The 26946-nt window shown below is 45.4% G+C and overlaps 1 protein-coding gene across 2 annotated transcripts in view; it reads left to right on the top strand.

The window, feature by feature from the left end:
- Positions 1-26946, top strand: part of LOC8036804 (ubiquitin carboxyl-terminal hydrolase 48) — a 175417-nt gene that overhangs the window by 11621 nt on the left and 136850 nt on the right. For both annotated transcript variants that reach the window (XM_040216159.3, XM_040216160.3), the window contains exons 6-9: positions 10601-10658; positions 18402-18526; positions 22036-22144; positions 25931-26147. In XM_040216159.3, coding sequence (XP_040072093.1) covers positions 10601-10658; positions 18402-18526; positions 22036-22144; positions 25931-26147 — 509 coding nt within the window. The remainder of the gene's footprint in view (positions 1-10600; positions 10659-18401; positions 18527-22035; positions 22145-25930; positions 26148-26946) is intronic.

The following is a 26946-nucleotide window of genomic DNA, read 5'->3' as shown; positions in this document are numbered from 1 at the left end:
CTGGAAACAAAGTTATAGACGCATATACCGTAAAATCCCGTAAGGGCGCCCTGACTTGAGAGATCGCCCATCCCATTTTTCTGGCTAAATATCTGTAACATAAAAATTCCGAAACATCGCCCACCCCAACTCCCGTTGGGCGTCAACAATGTCCGACGGGAATGTGCATCAACGGCACGATCGGCGGTACCGCTGTGTCCGAGAAGCGAGTTCATACCGGGTTCCCGTGTTTTTGTCTGCGATCTGCGCGCGATATCGGCTCGCGTAACACGCTAGTTGTTTCTGCATGTATATTGCAATGTGAGATGTAAATCTGCTGCGTTCGCAATTTCTGGTATTCGTTCCCGAGTTCGTAGCGTATTCCCATTTTTTTGTCCGCGATCTGCGTACGTGATATCGAACGCGCAAGTGGTTACCACGTGTATATTGCATCGTGAAATGCGATTCTGTTGCGTCCGTGATCTGCGGTATTTGTTTCTGTGACATGCGAGTTTGTAGCGTATTCGCGTGTTTTTGTCCGCGATCTGCTCGCGCGATATCGGTTTCCAGGACAGGCAAGATCGTAGCGGATCTTGCGCCATTGCACCATGAAACTTGAATCTGCTGCATTTGCGATCTGCGGCATCCGTTCCCGTGAGATGCGAGTTGTCGGCGGGTTTCCGCGAATCCTTCACACCGTGAAACGTGAATCTGCTGCGTCAGCCACTTGCGGTATCCTTTCCCGTGACACAGGAGTTCGTAGTGAATTCTCGCATGTTTATCGCATCGTGAAATGCGAATTTGCCGTGTCCGCGATATCAGTTCTTGCATTACGTGGGATGTAGCGGGTGCCCCGGCGCTTATCGTTAATTTTTTATAAAGTTTTGCTGTGGCATCCCCTAAGATAGCCCACCCCATGTTTTTCACCATTTATCTCTTCATTTTGGGTAGGCGTCCTTACGGGATTTTATGGTATGTCGAGCTCATCACCATAAACGACCAGCCGTTTCGCTTGATGGGTGACACTCGGTTCCGTAAAATTATCGATCCCGTGCTGAAGAAAACGCAGAAATTGCCAGAAGAAAGGTCTTCAAATCCCTTAGGGCATGGTTGGTGTCACTGATAATGAACAGTGCCACGAGCCTGGGACGCGCAGTACCCGGCGTGAATGTCCAATATGTCGAAAATGAAAAAAATCACCTTTAAACGCTGGCAATTAAAGAGATGTTCGAGTGACACACCGTGGAACGTTTGAAAAACAAAGTTCTTTAGGTAACTTCAAGGTACTACGTCTCCCCAGAGCAGGCCAACAGTATCGCAACAGACAACAGAGCCAATATGCTGAAAACAGTTGCTTTCTTAGCAAAAGAATCTGCTGGCCCTGTCGCGGCGAGATCTGACCTGTCCGAGTTGGCAGACGGAGACGCGCGTGTGTACAGTGGCGCCTCAGATGGAGCCTCCTACCTTGAAGCATTGGGAGGGGCTTTTGCTTTTTCAGATAAGGGACCTCTTCAAGGAATGAGGTGTGTTGCACACACGCTGCAGCTCGCTGTACATAACTCTTTCAAATTTACAGCTTCTAGCGACATTGTACACAAGGCCTGAAAAGTTGTGAAAAAAAAAATGAGGTTGCAGACCGTGCTGTCCCTGCTTCGGAAGCTCAGTCTAAAAATGCTCGTCCTGAATTGCGTAATAAAATGATTGTCCATCGGGTCCATGATGCAACAATTGCTGTCATCCCACGAATTATATTCACTTGCTGTCATTGCTCTTGCACTACCTAACGGCCATTCGAGTCAGCATGGAGAGGTCCCTCTCGGGGTTAAAGTACATCCTATCATGCCAGCGAGTGCGACTGAGCCGGGCATACCAGATGATGTCCTTTCTATCCGGTTATTTCAGGCAGCAAAGAGAAAGCGTGCACATCAGCAAAATGAATCTTACCTGTGCATGTAACAGTTTCGGAAAGACACTCGTCCACTCTTGCAGTAGATATATTTAATGTTGTGTTTAGTGAATAAAAGGTTGGTATCCAATCACATGCCATGTCTCGAATTTTTGCATATCATTTCAATAGATAGACGGATTCCAAAAGCAATAAACAAGCGCATACTTTATACTGTAGTAATCCACTTCATGGCAGTAAAGGTGCGCAAATATTTGGTTAAATTTTTCACTTTTTCCTTGAACCATTATAAACCCGTATGAACCAGCTTAGAACCGGTTTGAACCATTATTTTTTCTGCTCCGGAGCTAAACTTGAACCAAACCAAAATATTTGAACCGTAACCTGAACCGAACCAAAAAGAGTTTTGGTTCAACATTCTGGTTAAAAATACAAAAAAAAAAAAAAGAGCAAATATAGTCTTAATTTTGTTTTGTGAATTTGACCTTTTTATTCCGTACATCCTTTTCTTTAAATTACGTACAGTATTGATGTCAGCCAGCACTCACAGTTAGACCGTACTTGCAAACTACCTGCCTCAAACACCTTGAATGGCTGAGTTGACGAGGAGAAAGGATGCAAAGGGCAGTCAAAAGACGATTCATACAAGAAAGGAGAAAAAAAAGGAATGGGCAGCATGCTGTATTCGGGAAACACAGACACAAAAAAACTTCCTCAAGCAGCAATCAGAACTTGTTTTAAGGGATATGATGATCTAGACATGTTGAATATTTGATGTACCGTTTTCTTTTACGTATGTCACATTTCTTTCTGAAAAATTTCCGTAGATTTGTTTTACACAACGGTGCGACTTATATGCATTGCTTTCTATCAGTGGGACCCTTAACTAAGCGAGAAGGCTGCGGGGTTTTATTTCTCATTTGATTCGTCGACGAAAATATTGAAACTGGCCCCCCTTATGCATATTACGACCCTGCAGGGGGCACCTGTGAAAGCAGGTGTTTGGAGAGTGGCGTCTCCACGGACCCCGAGCCCCGCAGGGGGCGCCTGCACCTTATGTGCTAGGTGCTTGGTGAGTAGCGTCACCACGGACCCCAGCCACGTGGGCCACCATACCCGCACGCAGGGGGCACCTGCCTTGGTAGGTGCTTGGTGAGTGGCGTCACTACGAACCCCGAGCCATGTGGGTTCGCCCCCCCTTGTCTGGCTGTGCGTGGCGTACCCGTGTCCGAGGAAAAGGGGACCCTGGTGGTTGAGCTGAGCCCGGGGTATGTTTGGACCCTTCGGGGCCCCCCGGGCGAGGCAATACACTGCTTCGACCCCTGCTTCTTGTTGACGGGTGTCCTGGCTTGGCCCGACCAGGATGATTCAGTCAGTCGCCTCTTCTACCCTCTTCTTCCTGCTTTCACTTTTTCTCCCACCTCTTTCTCTTTTCTTCTCCACTCTCTTCCTCCCTTTTTCATCTCCTTAGGCGGCAAGGGCCAACCCTGAGTGGAAACAGGTCCTGTTCCTGCAACCACACTAGGGTATAGTGCCCGGGCAGCACTGGTAGCGTAATTGTGTCAGCCAAGCCCATCTTGCTATGGCACATTACCTACCCCCTTGTTGGGCTCCATGGTGGGCGGTGCACCCGGGCACTGAACTTTCCTTCCCATGTTATGGGTTCTCGTTCTAAAACCTTTCCCGATCGGCCCCTGAAAAGGGTCCGCACCGAAGTTCCAACCACAGTCAACACGCCATATACCCCTGCTAGGTTCCCAAAGTTTTTGGTCCTGCATTCTGAAACTGAAAAACTACTATCAAAGTTTTCTCCCTTTCTTGTCGCTAAGGTACTTGAGTCTACCGTTGGAAAGAAATTCAAGGCCAAGAAAATGCCTTCTGGCGACCTGCTTGTTGAAATCGAATCAAGCCAGCAGAGTGCTGCACTTCTTGCTTTAAATGTCATATCTGACCAGAAAATCACAGTTACGCCTCACCGCACCCTAAATACCATCCAGGGGGTTATTTCTGAGGATGACCTCCTTGACTCTTCAGACAGTGAAATAGTTGAGGGACTGTCCGACCATGGCGTTGTAGCTGCAAGGCGTATCTCCTTGCGCCGCGATGGCCAAGAGCGGAAAACGAAGCACATCGTTCTTACGTTTGAATCTACTACATTGCCAGAGGCCGTGAAGGCTGGGTACCTTCACTGTAGAGTGCGGCCCTATGTGCTGAATACTCGCAGATGTTTTAACTGTCAGAGATTTGGTCATGGATCCCAGAACTGCCGAGGCAAAGCCACTTGTGCAAAGTGCGGTCAGGCTGACCATCAAACAGATATATGCTCTAACGACCCCAACTGTGTCAACTGCAGCAATCCCCATCCCGCATATTCCCGCTCTTGTAAGACATGGAAAGATGAAAAAGACATTCTTACCTTGAAAGTAAAGGAAAACCTCTCGTATCCGGAGGCACGCCGTCACTTTGCGTTCTTGCAAAAAGGCGGCTTCGCGGAGGTGGTGCAGCGGGGGCCTGCACCACTGAAAGTGGCAGTGGCAACCCAGACGTCTTTTCTAGACAGTGGGAAGCCACTGCAGTCCCCCACGCCCAAGCTGAAGATTCAGCTCCCTGGGCATGCACTCTCAGCAGGTTGGTCTTCCGGCCACTCCAGCCAGAGCGCTAGCTGCCCTGCATCTTCAGGGCAGCAGCCTCAACATTCTGGTGGAGAGTGTGCACAGGCCGCTCCCCCTTCCCAGGATAGGCCGGCAGCTGCAGCTGTCGTGCCCGTTCGCACTCCGCGGTCCCCTTCCAAGGAACTGAATTGACGCTCTCGCCCGCACTCGTCGGAGAGAGCGTCGTCTTCCAAGGAGCGGCATAACTCTTGTGTCGCTCCTACAGTGACAAAGGGGCAGGAACGGGTGGATTCGGGCAGTGCCCTGCCCAACACACCTGCTGCCTCTTCTGCTGGGTCAGGTCGTGGCCGAGGCCTGCAACCCCGTGCCCCAAGCGTACCCAAAGCCCCACCCAAAGCCCCGTCCCAAGAGGCGGAGGCAATGGATGATTGCAGTGAGGTGTCTGCGCCTGCGTCTGATCAAGACGACATGGACTGGCAGGTAGCTAAATCCAAGCATAAGGGAAAAAAACCAGTAACCCCTCCAAAGTGACATTGTACATTCCTTTTGCCCTGCGCGGCATAGTCGAGGTTTTATTTTTACTTGGTCTTTACTATTTTTACTGATTTACTAAGTTTTTTTTTAACTTTGTTTTCGAATAATGGTTAAATTTACTTTTATGCAGTGGAACTGCCGCGGTCTTTTACGAAATATTGATGACATGAATATTTTTATGGACGAATTACGTCCTATTGCTCTCTCTTTACAAGAGACGCATCTTAATGATCACCATAATTCAGTGTTACGTCGCCATCAGTTGTTTAGAAAGGATCGCCCTGCATCAAATGCATCAGGTGGAGTAGCTGTGGCTGTTCAAAGTGGAGTCGCATGCTCGCAGGTTCCTCTTTCCACACCTCTTGAAGCAGTGGCTGTGCGCCTTCTTTTGGACCGCCTCATCACTGTTGTCTCCATTTATATTCCACCAAACACTCCGCTGCATCTTCATGATCTCCAAAGACTTGTCGCACAGCTTCCTCATCCTTTTTTACTTTTAGGAGATTTTAACGCTCACCACCTCTTGTGGGGTAGTGCCCGTCAAGACTCACGTGGTGGGGTCCTTGAGCGGTTTTTATTAACATCTGGGCTCTGCCTTGTGAATAAGAGAGAGCCAACCTTTTTCAGTGCAGCTCACAATTCATTTACATCTGTCGATCTTGCTATCTCATCACCTTCATTGTTTTCTTTATTTACATGGAAAGTATTAGATAATCCTTTTGGAAGTGACCACTTTCCAGTTATTCTGGAGAGTCCGGTTTCTGTTTCAAGCCTAATGAAACTTACCCCTCGTTGGAAACTTGACAAGGCAGACTGGGGTCTATTCAACCTAAATGCAGAGCTTAAGCCTTGCATGTTCTTGTCCTTAACGCATGATGAAGCCACCACATACATTGCAGAACGGATCACTAATGCCGCTTTTCGCTCCATCCCTCAAACCTCCTCTAACATCCCCAAAAAGTGTAAACCGTGGTGGAATGAAGATTGTTCTAATACTAAGAAAAAACAGGACAAGGCATGGGGTATATTTCGCAGATATCCGACATTCATGAATTTACTAGAATTTCAGCGAAATAGGGCCCAAGCTCGTTGGACCAGGAAGCAGGCCAAGATAAGTCCTGGAGAGGCTATCTGTCCTCTATCAGCTGCTACGTCCCAGCAAAGGAAGTGTGGGACTGACTGCACAAGGTCGAAGGCAAATACCGCTGCTTTACAGTCCCTCTATTTCCCTCTGTAAGCTTGCTACATGACCAGGCAAACGTGTTGGGCGCACAATTTGCAGCCGTTTCAAACTCCTCTCACTACTCTCCAGCGTTTCTGAAGTTTTAAGCAGATGCAGAAAGAATGAAAGACAGCTTGGCAGGAGGAGCGTCTGCGCCATATAATCAGCCATTTACAATGGTTGAGCTTCAAATGGCTCTCGAAATCCGGAAGCGTTCATCGCCCGGTCCTGATCGGATACATTATGAGATGATTCGGCATTTATCGGAGGAGTCACTCATAGCCCTCCTGACATATTTCAATAAACTATGGAACGATGCACACTTCCCGCCGATTGGAAGCAGGCAGAAGTAATTCCGCTGCTGAAGCCTGGAAAAGATCCTTCACTTCCTACAAGTTACAGGCCGATTGCACTGACTAGTTGCTTAGGGAAAACGTTTGAAAGGATGATTAATAAGCGTCTTGTTTATTTCCTGGAGCAACACAATGTTTTGGATGTAAATCAATGTGGGTGCCGATCAGGACGTTCCACCATAGACCATCTAGTCCGGCTGGAGACTGTTGTACGTGAGGTGTTTGTGAATAGGCAGCATTGCGTATCTGTCTTTTTTGATTTAGAAGAGGCTTACGATACCACTTGGAGATATGGCATCCTGCGTGACTTGTTCATGTATGGAGTACGTGGCAGAATGCTTCATTGTATAAAAAACTATCTTAGTGGACGTTTCTTTCGTGTACGGTTAGGCGCAACAGTATCCAATTGCTTTGTCCAGGAGAATGGTGTTCCTCAGGGCAGAGTACTTAGTGTCACCCTTTTCGCAATAAAAATTAACTCTCTCTGTCGTGTCATACCTTCCTCAGTATCATATTCATTATACGTTGATGACATTCAAATCTCTGTAGCATCATGTAATATGTCTAGTTGTGAAAGGCAGCTACAACTAGCCATAAATAAAATGACTAAATGGGCTAACGAGAATGGTTTTACGTTCACTCCAGAAAAAACTATTTGTGTCCCCTTTTCTTTGCGGCGGGGGCTAAGGTTGGAGCCCACTCTCATATTAAATGGAGATTCCATTGAAGTTAGAACTGAGCATAGGTTTCTGGGGGTGATATTTGACAGTAAGCTTAGCTTTGTTCCCCACCTCAAATGGCTAAAGCAGAAATGTGTGCAGGCATTGAACATTCTTAAAGTCCTCTCACTCAAGTCTTGGGGTTCTGATAGGGGGTGTCTACTTCATTTGTATTTCCTTCTAGTATGGTCGCGCCTTAATTATGGGTCTGTTGTGCTCACGTCTGCTTGACCGTCTACCTTAAGAATGCTTGACCCTGTGCATCACCTTGGTTTGCGTCTTGCAACTGGTGCTTTTAGAACATCTCCTGTTTTAAGCTTGTATGCTGACTCCAATGAAATGTCACTCGAAAAAAGGCGGCAGTATCTAAGTCTAGTTTATGCCTACAAGGTGTTATCAGAACCCAGCCATCCAGCCCACAGTAGTATTCGAGACTCTAAGTTTTATCGTACTTTCGAGCATAAACCAACTGTTGTTCGACCCCTGAGCCTTCATTTTGAGAGCCTCCGTCTCTTTCTTAACCTGCCACGCGAGGGTGTTCATTTCCTAGAAAGTGCATATCATACTGCCCCATGGAATATCAAACCTATAGCTTGCAATTGGTATTTTACAAAATTTAATGAGCATAATGTTTCTCCACTCATTCTACAACAAGAATTCTTAGCTCTACAAGAAAAATATAGACATTACTGCCAAATTTACACTGACGGTGCCAAGACCTCAATGTATGTCGGCTCCGCTGTTTATTCGAATTCGTTTACCCATGTTACTCGACTTCACAATGTCACCAGCATTTTTACTGCTGAACTATATGGTGTTCTAACAGCACTTGACTACATAATCAGGGACAAGGTGATGAAAGCCATTATATTTGTGGACTCTCAAAGTGTTCTTAGTGCAGTATGTTCTGCTGCACCAACTACAAACAGGTTGACTCTGCTCGTACGGGCCAGAGCTCAACAGGGACTCGCTGGTGGGAGGGACATCAAGTTTTGCTGGGTCCCGAGCCATGTGGGTATTGCAGGCAACGAGGCTGCAGACAGACTAGCTGCCTCTTCACAGAACCTTTTACCATTGAATGTTCGCATACCTTACCAAGACCTTAAAACGTCCGTAAAATTTTCACTGTCACAGCTATGGCAATCTGAATGGAAGTTAGCCAATAATAATAAGCTTCATGCCATCAAACCAGAACTTGGTGTATGGGAAACCTCATATAATAAAAATCGTTTTCATGAAGTCCTCCTGTGCCGGTTGAGAATCGGCCACTCGTTCCTGACCCATCAATATCTGCTTATAGGTGAGGAACCGCCAATATGCGAGCACTGTGGAGAAACTTTATCTGTTCTGCACTTTCTGTTTCTCTGCCGTGGCCTTCTACAACAATACAAGACCTATTTCCCTGAGTTTTTCAAGGACAACATCCCAATTCACCCTGTCTTGGTTCTAGGGGAACAGCCTCTCGTATCATTTGAACGTCTTTTAGCTTTTCTCAAAACTACAGGTATCTTACACAAACTATAGTCAAGTTCTAGTCTAGTCAGAGCACTTTTACCAATGTTTCTTAACTTACCTAGTTTGGCGCAGTATGGCCGTCGGAGCTGTTGCGCCATAAAACCCGCAAACAACAACAATATGCATATTACGATCACAAGACAGATAGCGTAAAATACTGAAGAAATGCCCACCCCCATTTTATCGAAATAAGCCAACTATGGGCGCTTATTAGGGTTTTGCCCAAATTTTCGAATTTCAAAAATGTTAATAGTGGGCGCTTGTACGGGTATGGGCGCTTCCTCAGTATTTTACAGTATGCAGGCTTATCAGTGCATTTCTGTCACGCCTATCATACAAATATGTAAGGGTCAATTATACAAAGGTGTGGCCTATACACAGACATTTCGGTGAAAACGGCTGCTTATAGGAGGCTGCGACTTGTATAACAATGAGACTTGTAGACTGGAAGATACAGTTATTCTTAATTAGATGTTTCACTTTTAACCGGTATAGGTTTTGTTTGCTCTTCCTCTTCTTCCCTCATTCATGTTGTCTTATTTTTCCACATTTCCTCATCCCTCACGCCATTCCTTTCTTTGCAAAGTCATAATAGGGTTTTTCTTTTCACTTTTTTAAATATATTTCTCTTCCCAAACTACACTGCGAGAGATGTAATGTTATAAATACCAGCAAACGTGAACAAGGACCTTCGTAAAAAGGTAAAATTTTAATGGTTGATGGTTTTGCCTCAAAATCGGTTCAATACGCTGATAGACACATCTGATCTACAGTCGGTGATGGGTTAAGAAGCCATTATAGGCTCCGCCTCAAGAGCAAGCTTTCTGCCTTTGATGACACTTTGTCACACTGTCAGCCATAGCTCGACGGAAGACAACGAATGCATGCTCGAGGCAGGGCGTCTAGGGGGTTTTTATCCCGGTATTGACCATAGTAACTCAAATGATGGGAAAAAATAATTTTCTTTTTTTTGCAAAGTTATTATTATCTTTATAATTTATTTTAACTGCAAGTCTACACTAGAAGCACTGAATAAGTGGTCACATATCCACTATATATTTGGACAGTAGAACTTGGTCTTAATGGGTTAAAACAAATTTGGTATAATGTGAAATTAATGTTGTGTGAGCTTACTCCAGTACTTGCCTAGCAGCAGGAGACACATTTGCAACATACTGTAAATGACTCAATTTTCGTGAGGACCTAAGTTTTGTGAATTCTGCGACTTGAGAAAAATGTTGCAAAGAAGAAATCTTGCGAATATATCACCACGTGGTAACAGATGCTGCATAACGCATCGCTCAAAATCATAAAATTTCTTGCCCGCGTAATATTCCCGAAACCCACACTCCCCAACGCTTGCAAAATATTGAGCCCACAAAAATGAGGTTGTTTACAGTATTCTGCTTTGAGACTGCCTCCTCGACCTGCAAGTTTTCCAACAGGTGACGTCATGCCACTGGAAAGCGCGTGGTAGTTTGAATATTGCTTTTGGCATCATTTTCGTTTGCCGTTTTCTTAATAGCCATTTTTAATATAGAGAAGCTTGCCAGTAAGAGGAAGCCCGAGTATTCCGAAAGTGCACTTAGTTTGAGTAACTCAAAAAGCGTCGGAGTACCTACTCCTTCAAAATAAACTTTCAGCCTTCTTGTTCTTCATGTGGATTTCCTCAGAGAGGCATTGAACCCCATCAAGGGTGAAACAGTACAATAATTTGTTTTTATCTTCTCACAAATTATCGAACCTTCTTCCCTCTACAGGTACATTGATCCTACACCCTTCATCAGTTGCCTGGGCCTAAACACAACGCAGCAACAGGCAAGTCTGTTTTTGTGTTCTTTTGATTTTTTTTTTGGCTCTGCTCTCCCTTAACCCTATGGCTGAACAAATTCTGAAATGGCAGTTCAGCCTCGTCCCCACAGGGGGCACCTACACCTAAGGTGTTAGGTGCTTGGTGAGTGGCGTCACTACGAACCCCGTAGCATCTACGCCTGGCGTGTATGGCTTAACCCGTGTTCGGGAAAAAGGGGTTCTTGGTGGCTGAGCTGAGCCCGGGTATGTTTGGACCCCTCCGGGCCTTCCGGGCGAGGCAATATACCAGTTCGGCCCCTGCTCCTTGTAGATGGGTGTGTACATGTATAATATGTATCTTCTCTAAATAGTTTCGTTTCAGCAAAAGAAGTGTGGGACCGGTTGCGGAAAGTCTTGGGAGATTACCAATCTTTCCAAACCCCTCTGTTCTCTTCCCCCTCTGTATCGCTCAAGGATCATGCAAATGGTCTTGGAGAAAATTTCCAGCTTATTATTAGCTCCTCTAATTTTAGTGAAAAGTTCAACAAGTTCCATTTGACTGCTGAGAAACAGCCCATCTTCATGTCGGGGTGTGGTTCGTATTTTTACAACAGGCCGTTCACGATGTGCAAACTCAAGGTCGCTCTTGGTGCAAAGAAGCAGTCTGCACTAGGGCCAGACAGACTCCAGTATGAAATGTTGAGGAATCTGTCCCCTGAATCTATGAACAGTCTGCTAGCTTTTTTTAATCATCTTTGGCAAGCTGCTGCCTTTCCTCGTTGCTGGAAGCATGCCCACATAATTCCTTTTTTTGAAAGCTGGGAAAAACCCTTCCATTCCTACGAGCTATCGTTCCATCGCACACACGAGTTGCTTGGGGAAGACAAACTAGAGACTTGTCAGTCGTCGCCTTGTCTATTTTTGGACACCGAAAATGTTTTTTGTGTAAACTGGGGTGCAGGGATGGGCAGTATTTCAGATACAAGTATTTGAAATACGTATTTCAAATACTTTGTGTATTTTGCATTTGTATTTAATTACAAATTGGGTAATGTATTTGACGTGTGTATTTAAATACTAAAAGGTGGATATTTCAAATACAATTGTAATTAAATACAATTTTGTGGGCGAAAATACATTCCTTAAATTTATTGTCACTGTCCAGAGCAGGAAGAAAACTATGTTCTGCACCGAATGCGGTGTCTTTCAATCAAGCACAAGTGTTTAGTGACTTTGTGATTACAGTGCTAGTCCAGGGCAAGAATAATGACAAAATCGACGTTCACAGGCAGACTGGCTAAATAAGTGCCTGTGACAGCTTGTGATGCTTTCCAGCCTGATTTCCATCTATATTTTTGCCTGGAACATTCTAAATGCGCGGGTCATCCAGATTTTCGTAACTGGTGCGAGTTGCAACAATAAAATGTTCTCTAGCTAGTGCTGCACGTCTTGGTCGTCTCGGTTCTTTGTTGGTCTATACCAGGGGTGGCCAAACTGCGGCTCGGGAGCCGCAAAACTGCGGCTCGGGAGCCGCATGCGGCTCTTCGCGTGTTAAAGTGCGGCTCGCGGCTCCCCCCCCTTTTCTCCAGAACGAGAAATGGACTGCGTTTTAAATCGAAAGGCAGGTTGCGGTTTGGTAGTCTTGTGCTACTCCTATTTTACGTAGAGTTGAACTGCTTTCGACTCGCGTAGATTGAGATTAGAGTTTCGATTATTGCGCTGGATAAAAGTTTGCCTGGGCCCCCCCCCCCCCCGCGACTCTCGGAAGTTTTGTGGTTTGGTTTGCAGCTCTTAGGCCGGGTCAGCCTGGCCACCTGTGGTCTATACCAAAATGTAATCGACAAAAAAAGCTGCTTGAAGCTCTGTACGTTTTTCACCTATTTCGTCCAAGCTGATTACATCTTTTTGTGATTATATTTCTATTACGTTACTGGAGCCTCGCACACTAACTCTCGAGTGTGTGATGCAGAATTAAAAGGAGATACCCAGAAACCCATTGCAGGTGCCCTGAAGTCGCTGATGCAAATTTTGAGGAATGTATTTGGAAAAGTATTTAGTGGGGATCAAATACATTTGGTTGTATTTATATCTTGTACTTAAATGCTTTTTTGGAAATGTAATTAGATTTGTAATTAAATACATTTCTGATGAAGTATTTTGTATTTCTATTTCGATACATATTTGCATGTATTTTGCCCATCCCTGCCAGGGTGACTTTCGCGAGGGACGGACGACCACAGATCATTTGGTTTGCTTATAAACTTCTATGCGTGAGGCATCTGTACGCCGACAGCATTGTGTTTCAGTGTTTTTTCATTTACAAAAAGCGAATGATACCACTTGGATGTACAGAATCCCTCGTGACTTGTACTACTGTGGTGCGCAAAGCTGCAAGCTTCAGTGTATACAGAGCTTTTTCAGCAAAAGAATGTTTCATGTCCGATTATGCTCTACACTGTCAGATAATTTCTCTCGAGCAAATGGTGTCCCTCAAGGAGGAGTTTGAGCGTCCGCCTCTTTGCTGTTAAGATAACAGTCTAGCAAAGGTTATGCCATCATCAGTATCTTACTCTTTATATGCAGATGATGTGCAGATATCAGTGTCTTCCTGTAACCTCCCCAGTTGTGAATGGCAGTTGCAACTTACAGTCAATAGGTTGTGTAGGTAGGCAGATGAAAATGATTTCAAATTTTCTCCTGAAAAATGACAGACATTTACAAATCTCTGTAATGCGAAATAGAGTGCAGCTCTTGAGGAGGAGGGGAAAGTATGCCCCGCCTCCTCCTCCATACCCTCCTCCTCCTCTGCTCCTCCACCTACTCTCCTCCTTTTGCTCTCCCCTGCTCCTCTCCTTCTCCTCCTCTCCCCTGCTCTTCCCCTCCTCCTCATCCTCCTCTGCCTTTTTCTCTCCTCTTCCTCCTTTCCTCCTCCTCTCCTCCTGCCGCTGAATTTGTTCAGGGGTGATGTGGCACGAAGTCGTGACGTCATTTTCCCCGCTAAATTTAGCGGGGAAACTGAATTGGTGTTGAGGTCACGTGACGTCAATTTCCTTGCTAAATTTATTGGGGAAACTTAACCTGCTAAAGCAGTGTTGGCAAATCGTGGGAAATTTCCCATATTGTGGGAAAAAGCATGACAGTTAGGTAAAAAGGGAAACCAGTATTTAGACACATGTAAAACGTGTGAAATATTTTTTAATAAACAAACTAAACCGAAATTTCATAATTTTATTATCTACATCGAACAAGAGAAAGGGAGTGGCACTAGCTAGTCGGACAGTTTCCTGTTTTGAAGAGCCAATCTAACTCATCACGACTTACATCATGTGCGTGCTGCAAGCCTGCCGGTACACTACTGCCTGTTCGCGTGCTTTCCTCACTGCTAGCTACTACACACGTCCTCTGTCAGTGCAATACATCATGGATTGCACAGTGGGTGTGATCCCTTTCACATCACGAAAACGAGCAGGGGATTTCAGTTTAGTTTAGTTAATGGCCCTCTTACCTTCATTTATTTCCCCTGGTTTATTCAACCAATGTATAGTGTAGAAAAGATGGGGAGGGAAGAATAGTTGGCCAAATGTCAACTTCTACATTTCGTAATTTGTGCGGTGAAAACTTCTTCAAAACAAAAACATAGCGAGGTGTTGCATTTAAATATACTTGGCGTCATGCGTATCTTAAGAACGACTTCTGTCCCCAAAATTGTGTTGTGGGAAAAAATGGGAATTTTCGCCGCTTGGCGAGGGAAAGACCGAAGTGGCAGTGCGGGAACCAAGGAGGTTAGAAGTACTAGGAGGGGGCACGTTGCAATATTGGTGAAGCCTAGTCATAAAAAGTTTAAGCGATTTTGTGCCCAGCGTGACCACAGATCTGTCTGGCGATTGGTGCGCGTGACATGTCACGTGCGAGATGGATGGTTGATTGTAGGAGGATTCCTTGCAGGCTTGTGCGCGCTCCGTCCGGTAGGTTTTATCAGATCGAAGGCTAGGCTGTGGTGTATTCTAGTACACCATAGCTAGACGAAGGCTAGCTACGGTCGCGTGATGTGGTGAGAGTAAGGAGGAAAATGCGAAAGAGGCGAGGCGTCAAGGGAGCATGGCTTGTGGAGGCTACGCGGCTGACGTCATGCCCTCTCCTACCCTTCTATTCTCCATGGCGGGAACACTGGGCTAAAGTTATATGGAAAATTTTTCCGTTAAATTTAGCGGGGAAATTTTTTCACTAAATTTAGTGGGGAAATTTCCCTGCTACTAATTTAGGTGGAAAATTTTCTGCTAAATTTAGCGGAAACATTCCCTGCTAAATTTAGCAGAAAAATGATGCCCCCGCTAAATTTAGCAAAAAAAGTTTCCCACGTAAAATTTTTCCCACTAAATTTAGCAGGAAAATTTCCTTGCTAACTTTAGCAGGAAAACGTCCTATAACGCAATGTGCTGTTATCCTGACGCCGATGCCGCTCAACCCGGAAGCAGGCGCTTAAAAGTTTCACTCTAAAAACAGTCTGGATCCCTTTTTTGTTGCGCTGGGGATTGTCTTGGATCGTTCCCTTCATCTTAATAACATTGAAATATCGGTCCAGCAAGAACACACATTTTTAGGTGTGATATTTGACAAGAAGCTTACCTTTGCACCTCATCTAAAGGTGTTGAAACGAAAATGCTTGACATCATCAAACATACTTAAGGTGCTGTCGAATATGTCATTGGAGTCTGATAAATGCTGTCTCCTACGACTGTACAACTCCTTAGTTCTATCCCGCCTCGACTATGGTGAAGTTGTATATGGGTCGGCACGGCCATCTGCTTTTAAGGTGCTGGATCCAATACATCACCTCGGACTTCAACTTGTCACAGCCCCTTTTCGCATGTCTCTTGTGAGGAGTTCATATGCTGACATGCATCAAATGTTTCTTGAGAAACGGAGGCAGTACCTCAGCGCCTCTTATGCTTACAAAGTATTTTGCATTGCAAAGTTGCGAACTTGCGGAAGTTTGAAACTTTTTGAAAACAAGCCAAGCATTGTTCGACGATTAAGCTTTTTTGTGCAGAGTACTTGCCAATCTTTTAATATCCCCCTTCATGAGGTTGCCTTGCTTAAAAACACTGATAGAGTTGCTCTATTGGATGCTCTGCCGATTTTCTGTGGCTGGTCACTTGGTAAATATAGTAAGACGGTCATTTCACTACAAATCCTCCAGCAGATGTTCCTCTCCCTGCAACAGAAATATGCAGACTACTTGGAGTTCCATACAGATGGATCCAAATCGTCATCTTTTGTAGGATGTGCTCTCCATTCTACTTCATGAAGGAAAGCCATACAAGTTGACTGTAGGGCAAGCATATTCACTGCAGAGCCCTACGATATTTTACTAGTTATCGAACATATATTCGACAACAGTGTAATGAAAGCTGTTATGTTTGTTGATTGACAAAGTGCCTTACTGGCTGTGTCCTCCCTGATGCCTACAAAGAATCTCCTTGCACAATATCTGGAAGTTCAAATCAACAGGGCCCTCCGATGCGGTTGGGACAAAGTTTTGCTGGGTGCCGAGTTACGTTGGGATCGTGGGCAATGAAAAGGCAGATAAATTGGCCGTGTCAGTGCGAGCATCATCAACAATATCCAATGGCTAAAGGCCCGTTCACACACTTGCGACTTCTTAGAACGGAGTGCCTTGAAACCTCTTAACATTTCTTAGGAAGAGGGAACACACGGGCACACCGGCGCCATCTATTCCGGTGACCGTTGAACTGTATTTCACAAGAGCGAAGGTTTTGCGGGATTTCCGAGGTCAAGTGTGTGTACTACCTATGAGAAATGGTTGTTTATAATGTTTACAAAAGTTTTTCTAGCCAAGAAAGGAAGAATAATGTACTAGAGAAATATAAATTATGCGGGACCGCCAAGGTTCCACTGCTACCCAAAAGATGGTGCCAGTGTGTCCTGTCGTCATAAGAGCTATAAAGGGTTTCAAGGCATTCCGTCTTAAGAAGTCGCAAGTGTGTGAGCCCCTCTTTGGAGGAAATCTATTTTTCACACATATCAGCTGGAATGGGATACAGAGAGCAACAACAAAATCCACATTATCAAGCCCGCTCTAGGCATTTCGGAGAGCTCTTATAACAGAAAATGTCGCATGGAGGTTTTCCTGTGCCATCTAAGAATAGGTCACTCTTGATTGACACATCAATATCTGCTTCGCAATGAAGATTTTACACTATGTGACTATTGTGGTGAGCTTTTGACCATTTTACACATTTTATGGCATTGTTCGTCTCATCATTCACTACGTCAAGCATGTTTCCCGGAGAATTTTTTTAAAAATCACCTTCCATTTCACCCCTCGTTTTTGCTTGGCAATAAACCTTTAGTTCTGCTCAGCCGTGTTTTAGACTTTTGGAAACAAGCTTGATGTATATATGATTCATTACTTTGTAGATTTGAAGTAGTTTTCGTTATTATATCCCAATTACGCTTAGTTTGGTGCACTGTAGCCCTTGTTGCTGCTATGCCAATAAACTCCTAATTATCATCAGTTCAGCCTCATGCCAATGTCATATCCAGGAGTGCAGCTCAATGCTGTCAGGCTATCCCTGCAAACACTTCGGCATTGCGAGAGTCTATTACAAGAGACTATTAAGATCTTGGCTAGACCGACCATCCCAACTCCGTTTCTGACATTACCGACGCCGCCAAAGGCCCAGCCTTTCCTGTTCTCCTAGCTGTTGTACATTTTTTTCATGACTGAGAACATATGAAGGGGATGGTTTCCTTTAAGTTTATAGTTCATATCTTATGATAGAGGTTGTCTTTTTTTTCTTTTCTTGATTACAATTTGGGGATGTTGTGTACGTGTCGAGGTTCAAGTATGACCAGGTTAGACTTTTTCTAACTTTTACTGCAAATATCGACAAAAGTTTTACGAAAATTCGAGCAGCGTGTGCATGCGTGGAAATTGAAAATGAGCTAAAAACGACAAACCAACTAAATTGTTACTAGTTTGTGTTTGCTTTTATATTGTGTAAATTGGAAAACAATCTAGTGTAGTATCAAAATTTTAATTTGATATTTTTGTGAAGAAGTTGGGTGACACTGTTTAAAAGTTGAGCTTCGTCAAGTATTGCGAAACGTTTGAAAGTTTGCCGAACCAGTCTAGCCTCAAGAGTCGACGTCGAGCCTCTGGTTCTACAAAAGTTGGCGACAGCCCTAATTACAATGAATCCTAGAGTGTGGCGTCTCAATTTCGTTTTCATGTTAGGCTAATCTTTTTTTTTTTAGTTATTTACCGTAATATTTAGAGATAAAATCTAAAGCAAATGGGGTGACAAAAAGGAGTAAGCTAACTTTCGGTGTGCAATCTAGAAAATTTGAAAAAATGCTAATTTTAGATTTTGTGACCTGCAAAACTTGTAACTGCAGGGAGGAACAATGAACCAAAGACGACTCTCCTTCCCAGTTGGCAATATTCACTGATCTCCCGTCTAGGCTAAGTAACGGCATTTCTGCCAAGGTAGCCATTGGCCAGTGCCCTGCAATTACTAGAAACGTGCTGTCTTTTGGTGTTTTTAAAAAAAAAAAAACGGCAAATCGTGTCAAAAACAAGGGTGGATTATCTTTCGCGATTTTACGGTAGGTTTGCTTTTTCTTTTTCTGATTTGTATGACCTTCTTTTTTCTTTGTATAATGCCCTCTGAATGCCTGACTAGGCATGAATAAATTCCAAAGCATATAGGTAATTTTGCGTTTGCACAAACCGTTCCACCCCAGGACGCCCAGGAATTCAGCAAGTTGTTCATCTCCCTGGTGGAGAACCGGCTCTCCTTCCAGGAAGTGGAGAATGTGCGCTGCGTGGTACAGCAGCAGTACTCTGGGCAGTACAACTACGTCACCAAGTGAGCTTGCACCACACCCCATACCCAATGTTTTTCGGGCTTTGAACTAAGCGAAATTTGTTTTACTGGTTTCGTCTGCACTGTTTTTGATATTAGGGAGTTTTAGTAGATCTTTTTTGCACCCCGATAACTAAACGGTGCTGCGCAAAGGCACCGGCAGAGCATCATGTACAGTATTGGAGTTATGGGAGCAGTTTACTAAAACTTTCTATTCCGATAGCATGCTAACAGAGGACTTGGCGGCTCTATTCTGTGGCCATCATATTGCTAAAACAAGCTTAGAAACGGGAAAAAGGGAAAAGAGCACTACTTTAAAAAGGATATGGATGAGCCTGAATGGAGGGATGTGTGGCTGTATAATATTGATGGCAGAAAAAGCGATTAATTATAATTTTTGAACCATCTACGGCTGTTTGTGGTGCGTCTGATCGAAGCTTATATTCTAATTTTGTCCTTAACTATCATATTTTCTGTCACACCGTTGTATGAGTCACACCCCCCATACAAACAGCAATTTTCACGAAAAGAGTTGGCAAATGAGTCACAGCTTTGTGGAAGTCGAACCACTTTTTACCGTCGGCGGAGTCACCGCAGCCGCGACTTTTGCCGCCAGGCTTCGAACCGTCAGAAATGCAGGCCACCGGCAGGCGCTCTGCCGTCCCTCCTTTGTAAGAAATGTTTAAGTTAAGGTTCATACAAATGGAAGAAAAAATGCATATAAGCCACATCCTTTAATAAGACGCTCCTACAGAAAATTGGAGAAAACGTTCCGACCTATACACATAATCGGTTCAGACATATTCAGTTCCTGGCACGTGGAGTGAAAGCTCGTGCTGCAGGTCTTTGGGATCATCCCTGGGCTCGATCCCCAGGGATTTCTGGATCGCCAGGTTGGACATTCGAGAGAAAGGTAATGGAAGGGACGTAAGGGAAGGGGTGAACATATCCTAGCAACACGCGCAGTGCGGCTCTGCCCTCTATGAGGCCATAACGTCATCGCGATATTGACAGCTGCCACTTGTTTGAGCGATGTCCAGAGCCAACCCCCGGGGGGCGGAGGTAGCTACGCAGTCTACGAGACATACCTACGCGCGGAAACCGAGGGAGTAGTTTTAGTTTCTGGCGTTACAGCGGAAACCAATCCTGTGCGTCTCTGACCGGCACATTTGTTTGAATTCAAATACAATGTCTGAAAAATAATAACAACCCAATGTGCATTGTTAAAACAAGTCACTCTTTGTGTTCATTTTCAAAAAGTAATAAAAACACAAAGGAAAAAAAGTTTTATAAAACCTTTTTTTTTTTATTTAAATATTGCACAATAATTACATTGTTCGAGGCAATTAAGGGGGAGGTCACGGCCCTCAGCCCCATCCACAGATTAGTGGTCCTGCTCATTACTTCTGGATTGGCTTGGCTGCTCAGCCGAACAGGCTCGGAAGCCTAGTGTTTCCCTTTCATGACATCCAGTGCGTCTGGTTGGTCGTCTGGTACCTGACACCGCCTGCTAGTCGTGCGAAGAGACATGCGGCAGCCTCTGGCATCGTCTACTATTTCACTACCGTCTATCGTCGTCTGCAATGCCTGCAAGACGTGAACATGAAAGCTGCACGTCAACATCTGTTTTCACCATCGTCTGTCTGCTATTCTGCCCCCGTGCAAAAACTGCAACACTCGCAAGATGCGACGATAAAAGTGGCGTTCTAGCATTCCATCATGTCCGAGCCACGGTTCAAAACAAGCGCCTGTGAGCATGTGTCGATGTGCGGTAATAAGCAACCGAGAGAACTAAGAAAATCAGCAAAATAAATATGCAGTCCTAGCTTTACTGTTCTTGTTATTTTTTTTTTTTTCTCTCACATTACATCTTTGAGCAAGGTGGGAGAGCACCATGACGCACAATTAAAACATGACATAAAAATATTTGCTTTGGCAGGCCAGATGCACTGCAAAACTTTAGAGCTCTTTGCCTTTCGAGGCAAAATGACGGAAACATGCCTACACAAACTTGATGCGAGCCAAACTCCCACTTGCCTCCAACCAAATGGCTCACAGATTCTAACCTGTTTAGGTATCTTCTCGGTATTGAAACCATGCTTGCAATCACGACAGTTGCACAATTTACAGAGTAGCGGCTGCTTTTTCAGGAACCAACATCTTCATTTAGCATCTACACGTGCAAACGAACAAATCAAGCGAGATCAAGCAACGTAGTTGATGTGGGATGCTAGACTTTGGCCTCTACCACTACGAAAACATGCACCCACACAGCGCTTTCGAAGGTGCATACTTGCGACAGTTGTTTCTTGCAAACCGTGTTGGTCGAGGAGATCATCATCTAAACACCTCGGTGAAGGCAAAACAACTCGCGCTCATAACAATAGACAAGCTCGACGGACTGCACTTGATGAAGACCCCGCAGACGCCGGCACACATGTTTGTTATTTTTTCACACCAATGCGGAAAAGGCAATCTTGGGATACTTTTGAAAACAATTATGACTCTATCTAGATTATAATTTATTTGTTTCTCAGACATCGAAAAATTGTAGACTGAAATATTATTACGGCATGGAGATACAATTTTGCAACCGATAATTCACACGTCGGTCATCTCTCCAGCCATTGAGAGTTCTAAGCACGGGGCGGGGCTTTACAGCCTCAGGCTCCCCCTTTTTCAACTAAATAGATCTTATTCATATTTGTGACACCATTATCCGAAATATCGGAGACATGATATAACCTGCCTCAAAGAGGGCGGCACGCCATCCTTGTTTTGAGACGCAATAGAAGGCAACTCGGAATGTGATGCATCTAGATCACAGTGACACATCACCTTACTCAAAGCATTCCTCGTCAGTCTGGGTGCTTCTGATGCAGCACTCGCATTCGGATTCTTAAATTCGGTAATCTGCACAAATCTCTTGAAATAATTCTCTCCTTTGAGCTTTTTTCTTGATGTAAAATGTTTCCAGATGATGCTAGGCTTATGTCAGTTCTGACCCCTGCACCCTTGACTCCCACAAGGTGCCGAACACTAGCGCTCTGTACAGTGAAATCTTGAAGCTACGCGTCTGTATAACCAACTTCGGAATTTGCGGAACACATTTTGGGAAAGCCGATGCGCCAATTATCCGTTTCTGCCATCATTTGGGCACGTGCTCCGAGCGCCTGTCGGACATGGGGGCCGCGACATCGTCCGGCTCGAACTCAGCTTGGCTCGTAGCGAAAAGGAGTACTGCGCCGGCGTCCGGCGAGGGCTCGGATCCGATCGCGCGTTTTGTGCCGAACAAATGGATGGATGGACAATGCTACAGCTGTACCCGTCATATTGGGCGGCAGCTTGCGCCACCTAGCCTAGAAACTAAAAATCAAAAGTATGACTCGTCCCTTCGGTTTTCTAAGTCAGTTTGCTTCCCTCCTGTTGTAACGCCGAGGAACAACGACTGCCAACGTTGCTCGGCGGGCTTTCGAAAACGGGTTTGTCGTCAACGTGTCTCCCCCTCCTAGGTGCCTGGAGTGCAGTACGGAGTCCCTCTGCGCCTCGGAATTCTACGAGCTCGACTTGAACATCAAGGGCCACAAGGTTCTCGAGCAGGCACTCAGTGAGTTTCTTCAGGTGAGTTTATTCATTAATTAGGGTAACGTGCCTCCAGCCTATGCGTTCGGCGTCCCATTTGGCCCACGCGTCGAAGGCGACCCCGGAGTGACAATGAACAGCGTCGCAAGAGCCGGAGCGTCGTGCTGTCGGACGTCACGATTCGGGGGCATCCAAGTTTCGCAAGAAAAAGCACGAGGGAGGGGGGTGTTGCCGTCGTCGCGGTGTTCCAACTCCCGACCGCCGAAGCTTTTGTGGACTGTCAAGCTGGAGAGCAACCTGCGGCAGAACAGAGTGCCTATTGCGTCTGCCACTGCCGACGCAATGCCACCGGGGGCCCCGAGCAGCGATGACACGATGCTTTTGTAACATCGTCGGGTGGAAATTGGGAAACCTTGTTTTAGAACGCAATAGACGCGCCAAACAGAGACACCCTTGTGGGCACCGTACCGTTTATCGAGCGCGCAGTTTTTCCGGACATCTGTTAAGACAGAGGCTGGAGGGAGTCGGTGATTTGTAGTAGGAAGCGGCAGCACAAAAGGATGAAGACGCGTTGGGGAGACGAGCAAAGGATGCCGACTTACAACTCCGGTTCATTTGTCTTCTACCGTTGAGCCTCGGTAGTTTGAAGCAGTTTGAATAAAATTTTTTGGTTAGTTCGAAGCGGAGGTGCGGCCCCGGCAACTACACGTACGGGTCTACGGGGAAAAAATTTGCGGTAATTCCAAGTCTCTGGGACCGGTTGATTCGAAGGATTGTTTTACGTGCTCGAGAGGTACGGCATCTCTGGGAGCTTCAAAAATCCTAGCGATTATGCTGACCGAGCTTAAATCACACCCTTGCACTCTTCATCGCTTTTATCTACCAGGCCCGAGGTCGGGAAAAAGAGGGAACAAGCGCCTTTGCTAAAATTCTTCATATTTTTTCTTTAAGGCAAATGAATTATCGTAGAATACCGCGCATCCGCCCATTCCACATTAAGCGCCCATTCTCAAATTTGTAAGATCTGAGAAAATATGCACAGTACATTTATATGTAAAATTGATGATTGGACAAGCGCTCATCCCCCATTTTTTTGTGATTATCTCCAAAGTTTGAGTGGGCGCTTGCCCGGTATTTTACAGTACTTCATAAAGTGAAATCATTTGAGACATGCAGCGACCTTTATTTCGCATTACATGTCATGTTTTAATCACTTACATTCCAGGTGTGAAGTCGCATTCTATGTGGGTGTTGTGGGCTGGCTTAAATTCCCGCACGAGGTTGTTTGGCTGTGATATCATGACCCTTTTGACTAATCAGGATTTTCCGATCCCACCGATGCTGACGCCAACACCAATGTTGACGCTGGCGCCGGATTTTCTGCGACACGAGCTCCTTAACGCTGTCACATTAATAGTCAGTACAGGCAAATCATATAAAAAGCAGTGTCAGCACTTAGAACAGAATATATGTATAAAACCGTTTTGGCAAAACGTCATTACTGTAAGATCTTGTACGAATGCCCACCCATTTCGAAGAGATAAATTGGGACAAATATCTGGGAATAAGACCGAAAAAAAGAAATTGACCGCATCTCCACATGGTGAATGATGTTGATTGGGGTGAAGCTCTGATGGTGCTTGTCTGCGTAGACGCTGAGCCGCAGCATGCCGAGCCTTTCGTTCGTTTTCATCCCTGTCAGAAAGAGAATGTGTGGTATGAAACGTGGTTATATACGCATTTGAGCATTTGACCGCAGCGCCCTCTCGCCTATAAACGTTGAGCCAATGCATGCAAAGTTTAACGCGATTATATACGCATTTGACCACAGTGCCCTCTCCTGTATAGATGTTGAGCGGCTACATGCAACGTTTCATCCACGACATCCCCAGCTCTTGAGTTGCTACCACATCTCAGAGCCCCCTACTCGTCCCGCAGTCGTGGCCGAGTGGTTAAGGTTCGAATCCTGTCGACTGCGCAAACATTTTTTTTTTTCATTTTTTTTATTTTTTGCTTTACACGAGCATGTGAGCTCACGAGCACGAGCACCAGCGAGATCGATGTGAGCATGGACGCCGGACGGACAAGGCTAGACCCTAAGTAGCTTCGCCCCTAAAAGGTTTATTAAAAATGATAGATAAACACCACGGCATCACCTGCTATAAACCACAAGGTGCGGGAACTGATATCGCAGTTCGCATTCCACGGTGAAACAGACACGCGGGAGTGATACCACAGGTTGTGGATGTAGCAGATTCGCACGTTTCATGGTGCGATAAACACGTAAAAGCCAGCTACGAATTCACACGTCACAGGAACCAATATTACGCACGCAGCTCCTAGACATGTCAAATTCTGGTTCCATGGTGCAATAAACGTGCGGAAAGCTGCTCCGAGCTTGCCTCTCACACTTGCCGATATCGCAGATCGTGCGATTGATCCATCGGCAATCGGGGGTGGGCGATGTTTCGGAATCTTGAGCCCGTGGACGATTAGCCAAAGAAATGAGATGGGCAATCTCTTGGAAAAGGGCATTCGTATGGGATTTTATGGTGTACAATTTTAGAAAACAGCTCCGTTACACTCGCACATTGCACGCTACACATTCGATGCTGCATCAAGTCGTGAGGGCAAATGCGCACACTAAACTATACATGTAGCATGTGCTCAGTGTTTGAGAAGGATGTCAAGATCAGATAATTCAGTATTCTAAAATCTGTGGGAAGTGGCCTTTGTGACTTATAATCATCAAAGTGAGATCAATCTATTGCATTACACATGCAGGGAGCTTACTTGGAGGTATATACGAGTGGGGTTTCCCATCTTCAGAGTATGCCACTAAACCTCGAAAAGTAGCTCTCAAGCAGGTTTCATCAAAATGGGAGGAAAACCTCTTGTTCCCCTTCTCCAGGGATTATTTTCATCATTCTTGTCCAGCTCGCTTGCACCTTTGCATTTAATTGCATTATAAAAAGAAATACTCGCACTTCACGGAAAGGAGCCTTCATCTACAGCGTAATTTTGTGCCGACTCCAAATGCAGCCTGTAACCAAACTGTCCAGGAGGCTGGTTCTTTCTTCAAGAACCACGCTCCTTATCTTTTTTTAATCTCTGTCAAGACATTCTTTCAGTATTCGGGTCACAGATATGCTTTCCAGAGGTTGTGGAATCCCCAACGCCTATGTTCTGGTTTCTTCAACGTAAGCTTCCCGATTAACGCCAATAGTTGTCCGACTCCAGGAAACAAAATCTCTGGAAAAAACTAAATTGCAAGAAACACCCCCCCCCCCCCCCTCCCCAAATTTAGTGGAGATCATACAGGCTCGATGTGTCTGACAAAGACCAGGGAGCAGAAAATCTGTCTCCCACAAATCACAGTCCGTGTGTGGTTTGTGCTGGATTTTTAATTATTTTTATTATATATTTTTTCATTGTTATTTATTTTCCTAATCATTTTATTTTTCCATTTATTTTTATTTATTTTATTTTATTATCCAAAACCTGCCGCTCTTGCCGGCACATTTGCTTTTAAATAAAAGAGTTTACTCTTCCAGACCAGTTGTGCTGGTAGCACAATGGCTATAATATCCGACTGCAACTGCACCGACCTGGGTTCGAGCCCCACCAGGGCTCAAACTTTATATGTAAATTTTTGTGTGACCCTGACGTCCATAACACTCCTGGCTTGTCACTTGTTTTGGCGCACATTATGATGCTCGTTTGCGACAATTTTCTTGTAGAAAATCGACTTACGAAACACATTCAGCGCTAAAATAGGCTCTGAAAACAAGGGACCCTACTTACGAGTCCCGCCTGCGTACGCAGGAGGAGCGACTGGAAGGCAGCAACCAGTACCACTGCGAGGTGTGCGGGGGCATGCGCAATGCGGTCCGGCGCATTCAGTTGCAGCGCCTCCCGCCGGTCCTCAATCTTCAGCTGCTGCGCTTCGTCTTCGACCGTGCCACAGGCTGCAAGAAGAAGATCAAATCCTCCCTGCGTTTCCCCGAGCACCTTGACCTCAGCAGCCACCTGAAAAAGCCAGGTGAGCAAAACCATGCGCCGAGTTTCACCACGTCCTGTCTGACTCGATTGAGAACGCAGCAGAGCCTTTACTCTTACAGCAGAATCTCCGCACACTGTCGTGTGCCCTGGCTGGGTCGTCAGCCACATCGTTGCACCTAGAGTCACTGCGTGTTCCCAGAGTGCCGAAACTCCCAAGCCTGATTTCAGAGCCGAGTCGCGAGGCAGCAGTCGCGCTCCAACGTATTCCCAATATGGCGCTGCCCTGTGCGGTCCTAGCAAAGTGCGTTTGTTCTTGTGCGAGCTCTTCAATCAGTGAAAAAATGCAAACTTGGGCGAGTTGGTGATTCATATCTTAAGGTAAAGCGCACGTGTTTGTTCTTCTGTGTGTCGTGTTGTGTGATTGATCTTGCGCTGTTACCTTAAAGGCCGACGTACAACCTCGGTTTTCTGCAGGGAAGATAACCCCCATAGCGCTGTCCTCCCCTAAGCCACGAGGGGAGGCAACTTGGGGCAAGGTAAATGGTGGAGAGGATATAGGGAAAGAGGGGGCAGGCAAAAGTGGAAAGCGAGAAGTGTACGTCGGCCTTTAAGATAAGACCTCCAATCCACTTTCCTGGCCTGTGCCGACACTGGTTTGTTTTTACAGTGGAACTGTTAAGGGCTAGTTTCCCCAGCATTGTGGTCGTGGGCTAACAAATCTCGACACAAAGCTCTGGACAGCTACTGCCATCTATTAGCAACGGCAGCAACCAGACAACTGGCTTGCTAGTTGTCTGGTTGCCGCCATTGCTTATAGATGCCGGCAACCTTTCCAGCCT

This window comes from Ixodes scapularis, unplaced genomic scaffold (genome assembly GCF_016920785.2).
Source record: "Ixodes scapularis isolate PalLabHiFi unplaced genomic scaffold, ASM1692078v2 PGA_scaffold1__304_contigs__length_218370807, whole genome shotgun sequence".
Taxonomy (NCBI): Eukaryota; Metazoa; Arthropoda; class Arachnida; order Ixodida; family Ixodidae; genus Ixodes; species Ixodes scapularis.
This window is presented reverse-complemented; position numbering and strand designations above follow the sequence as displayed.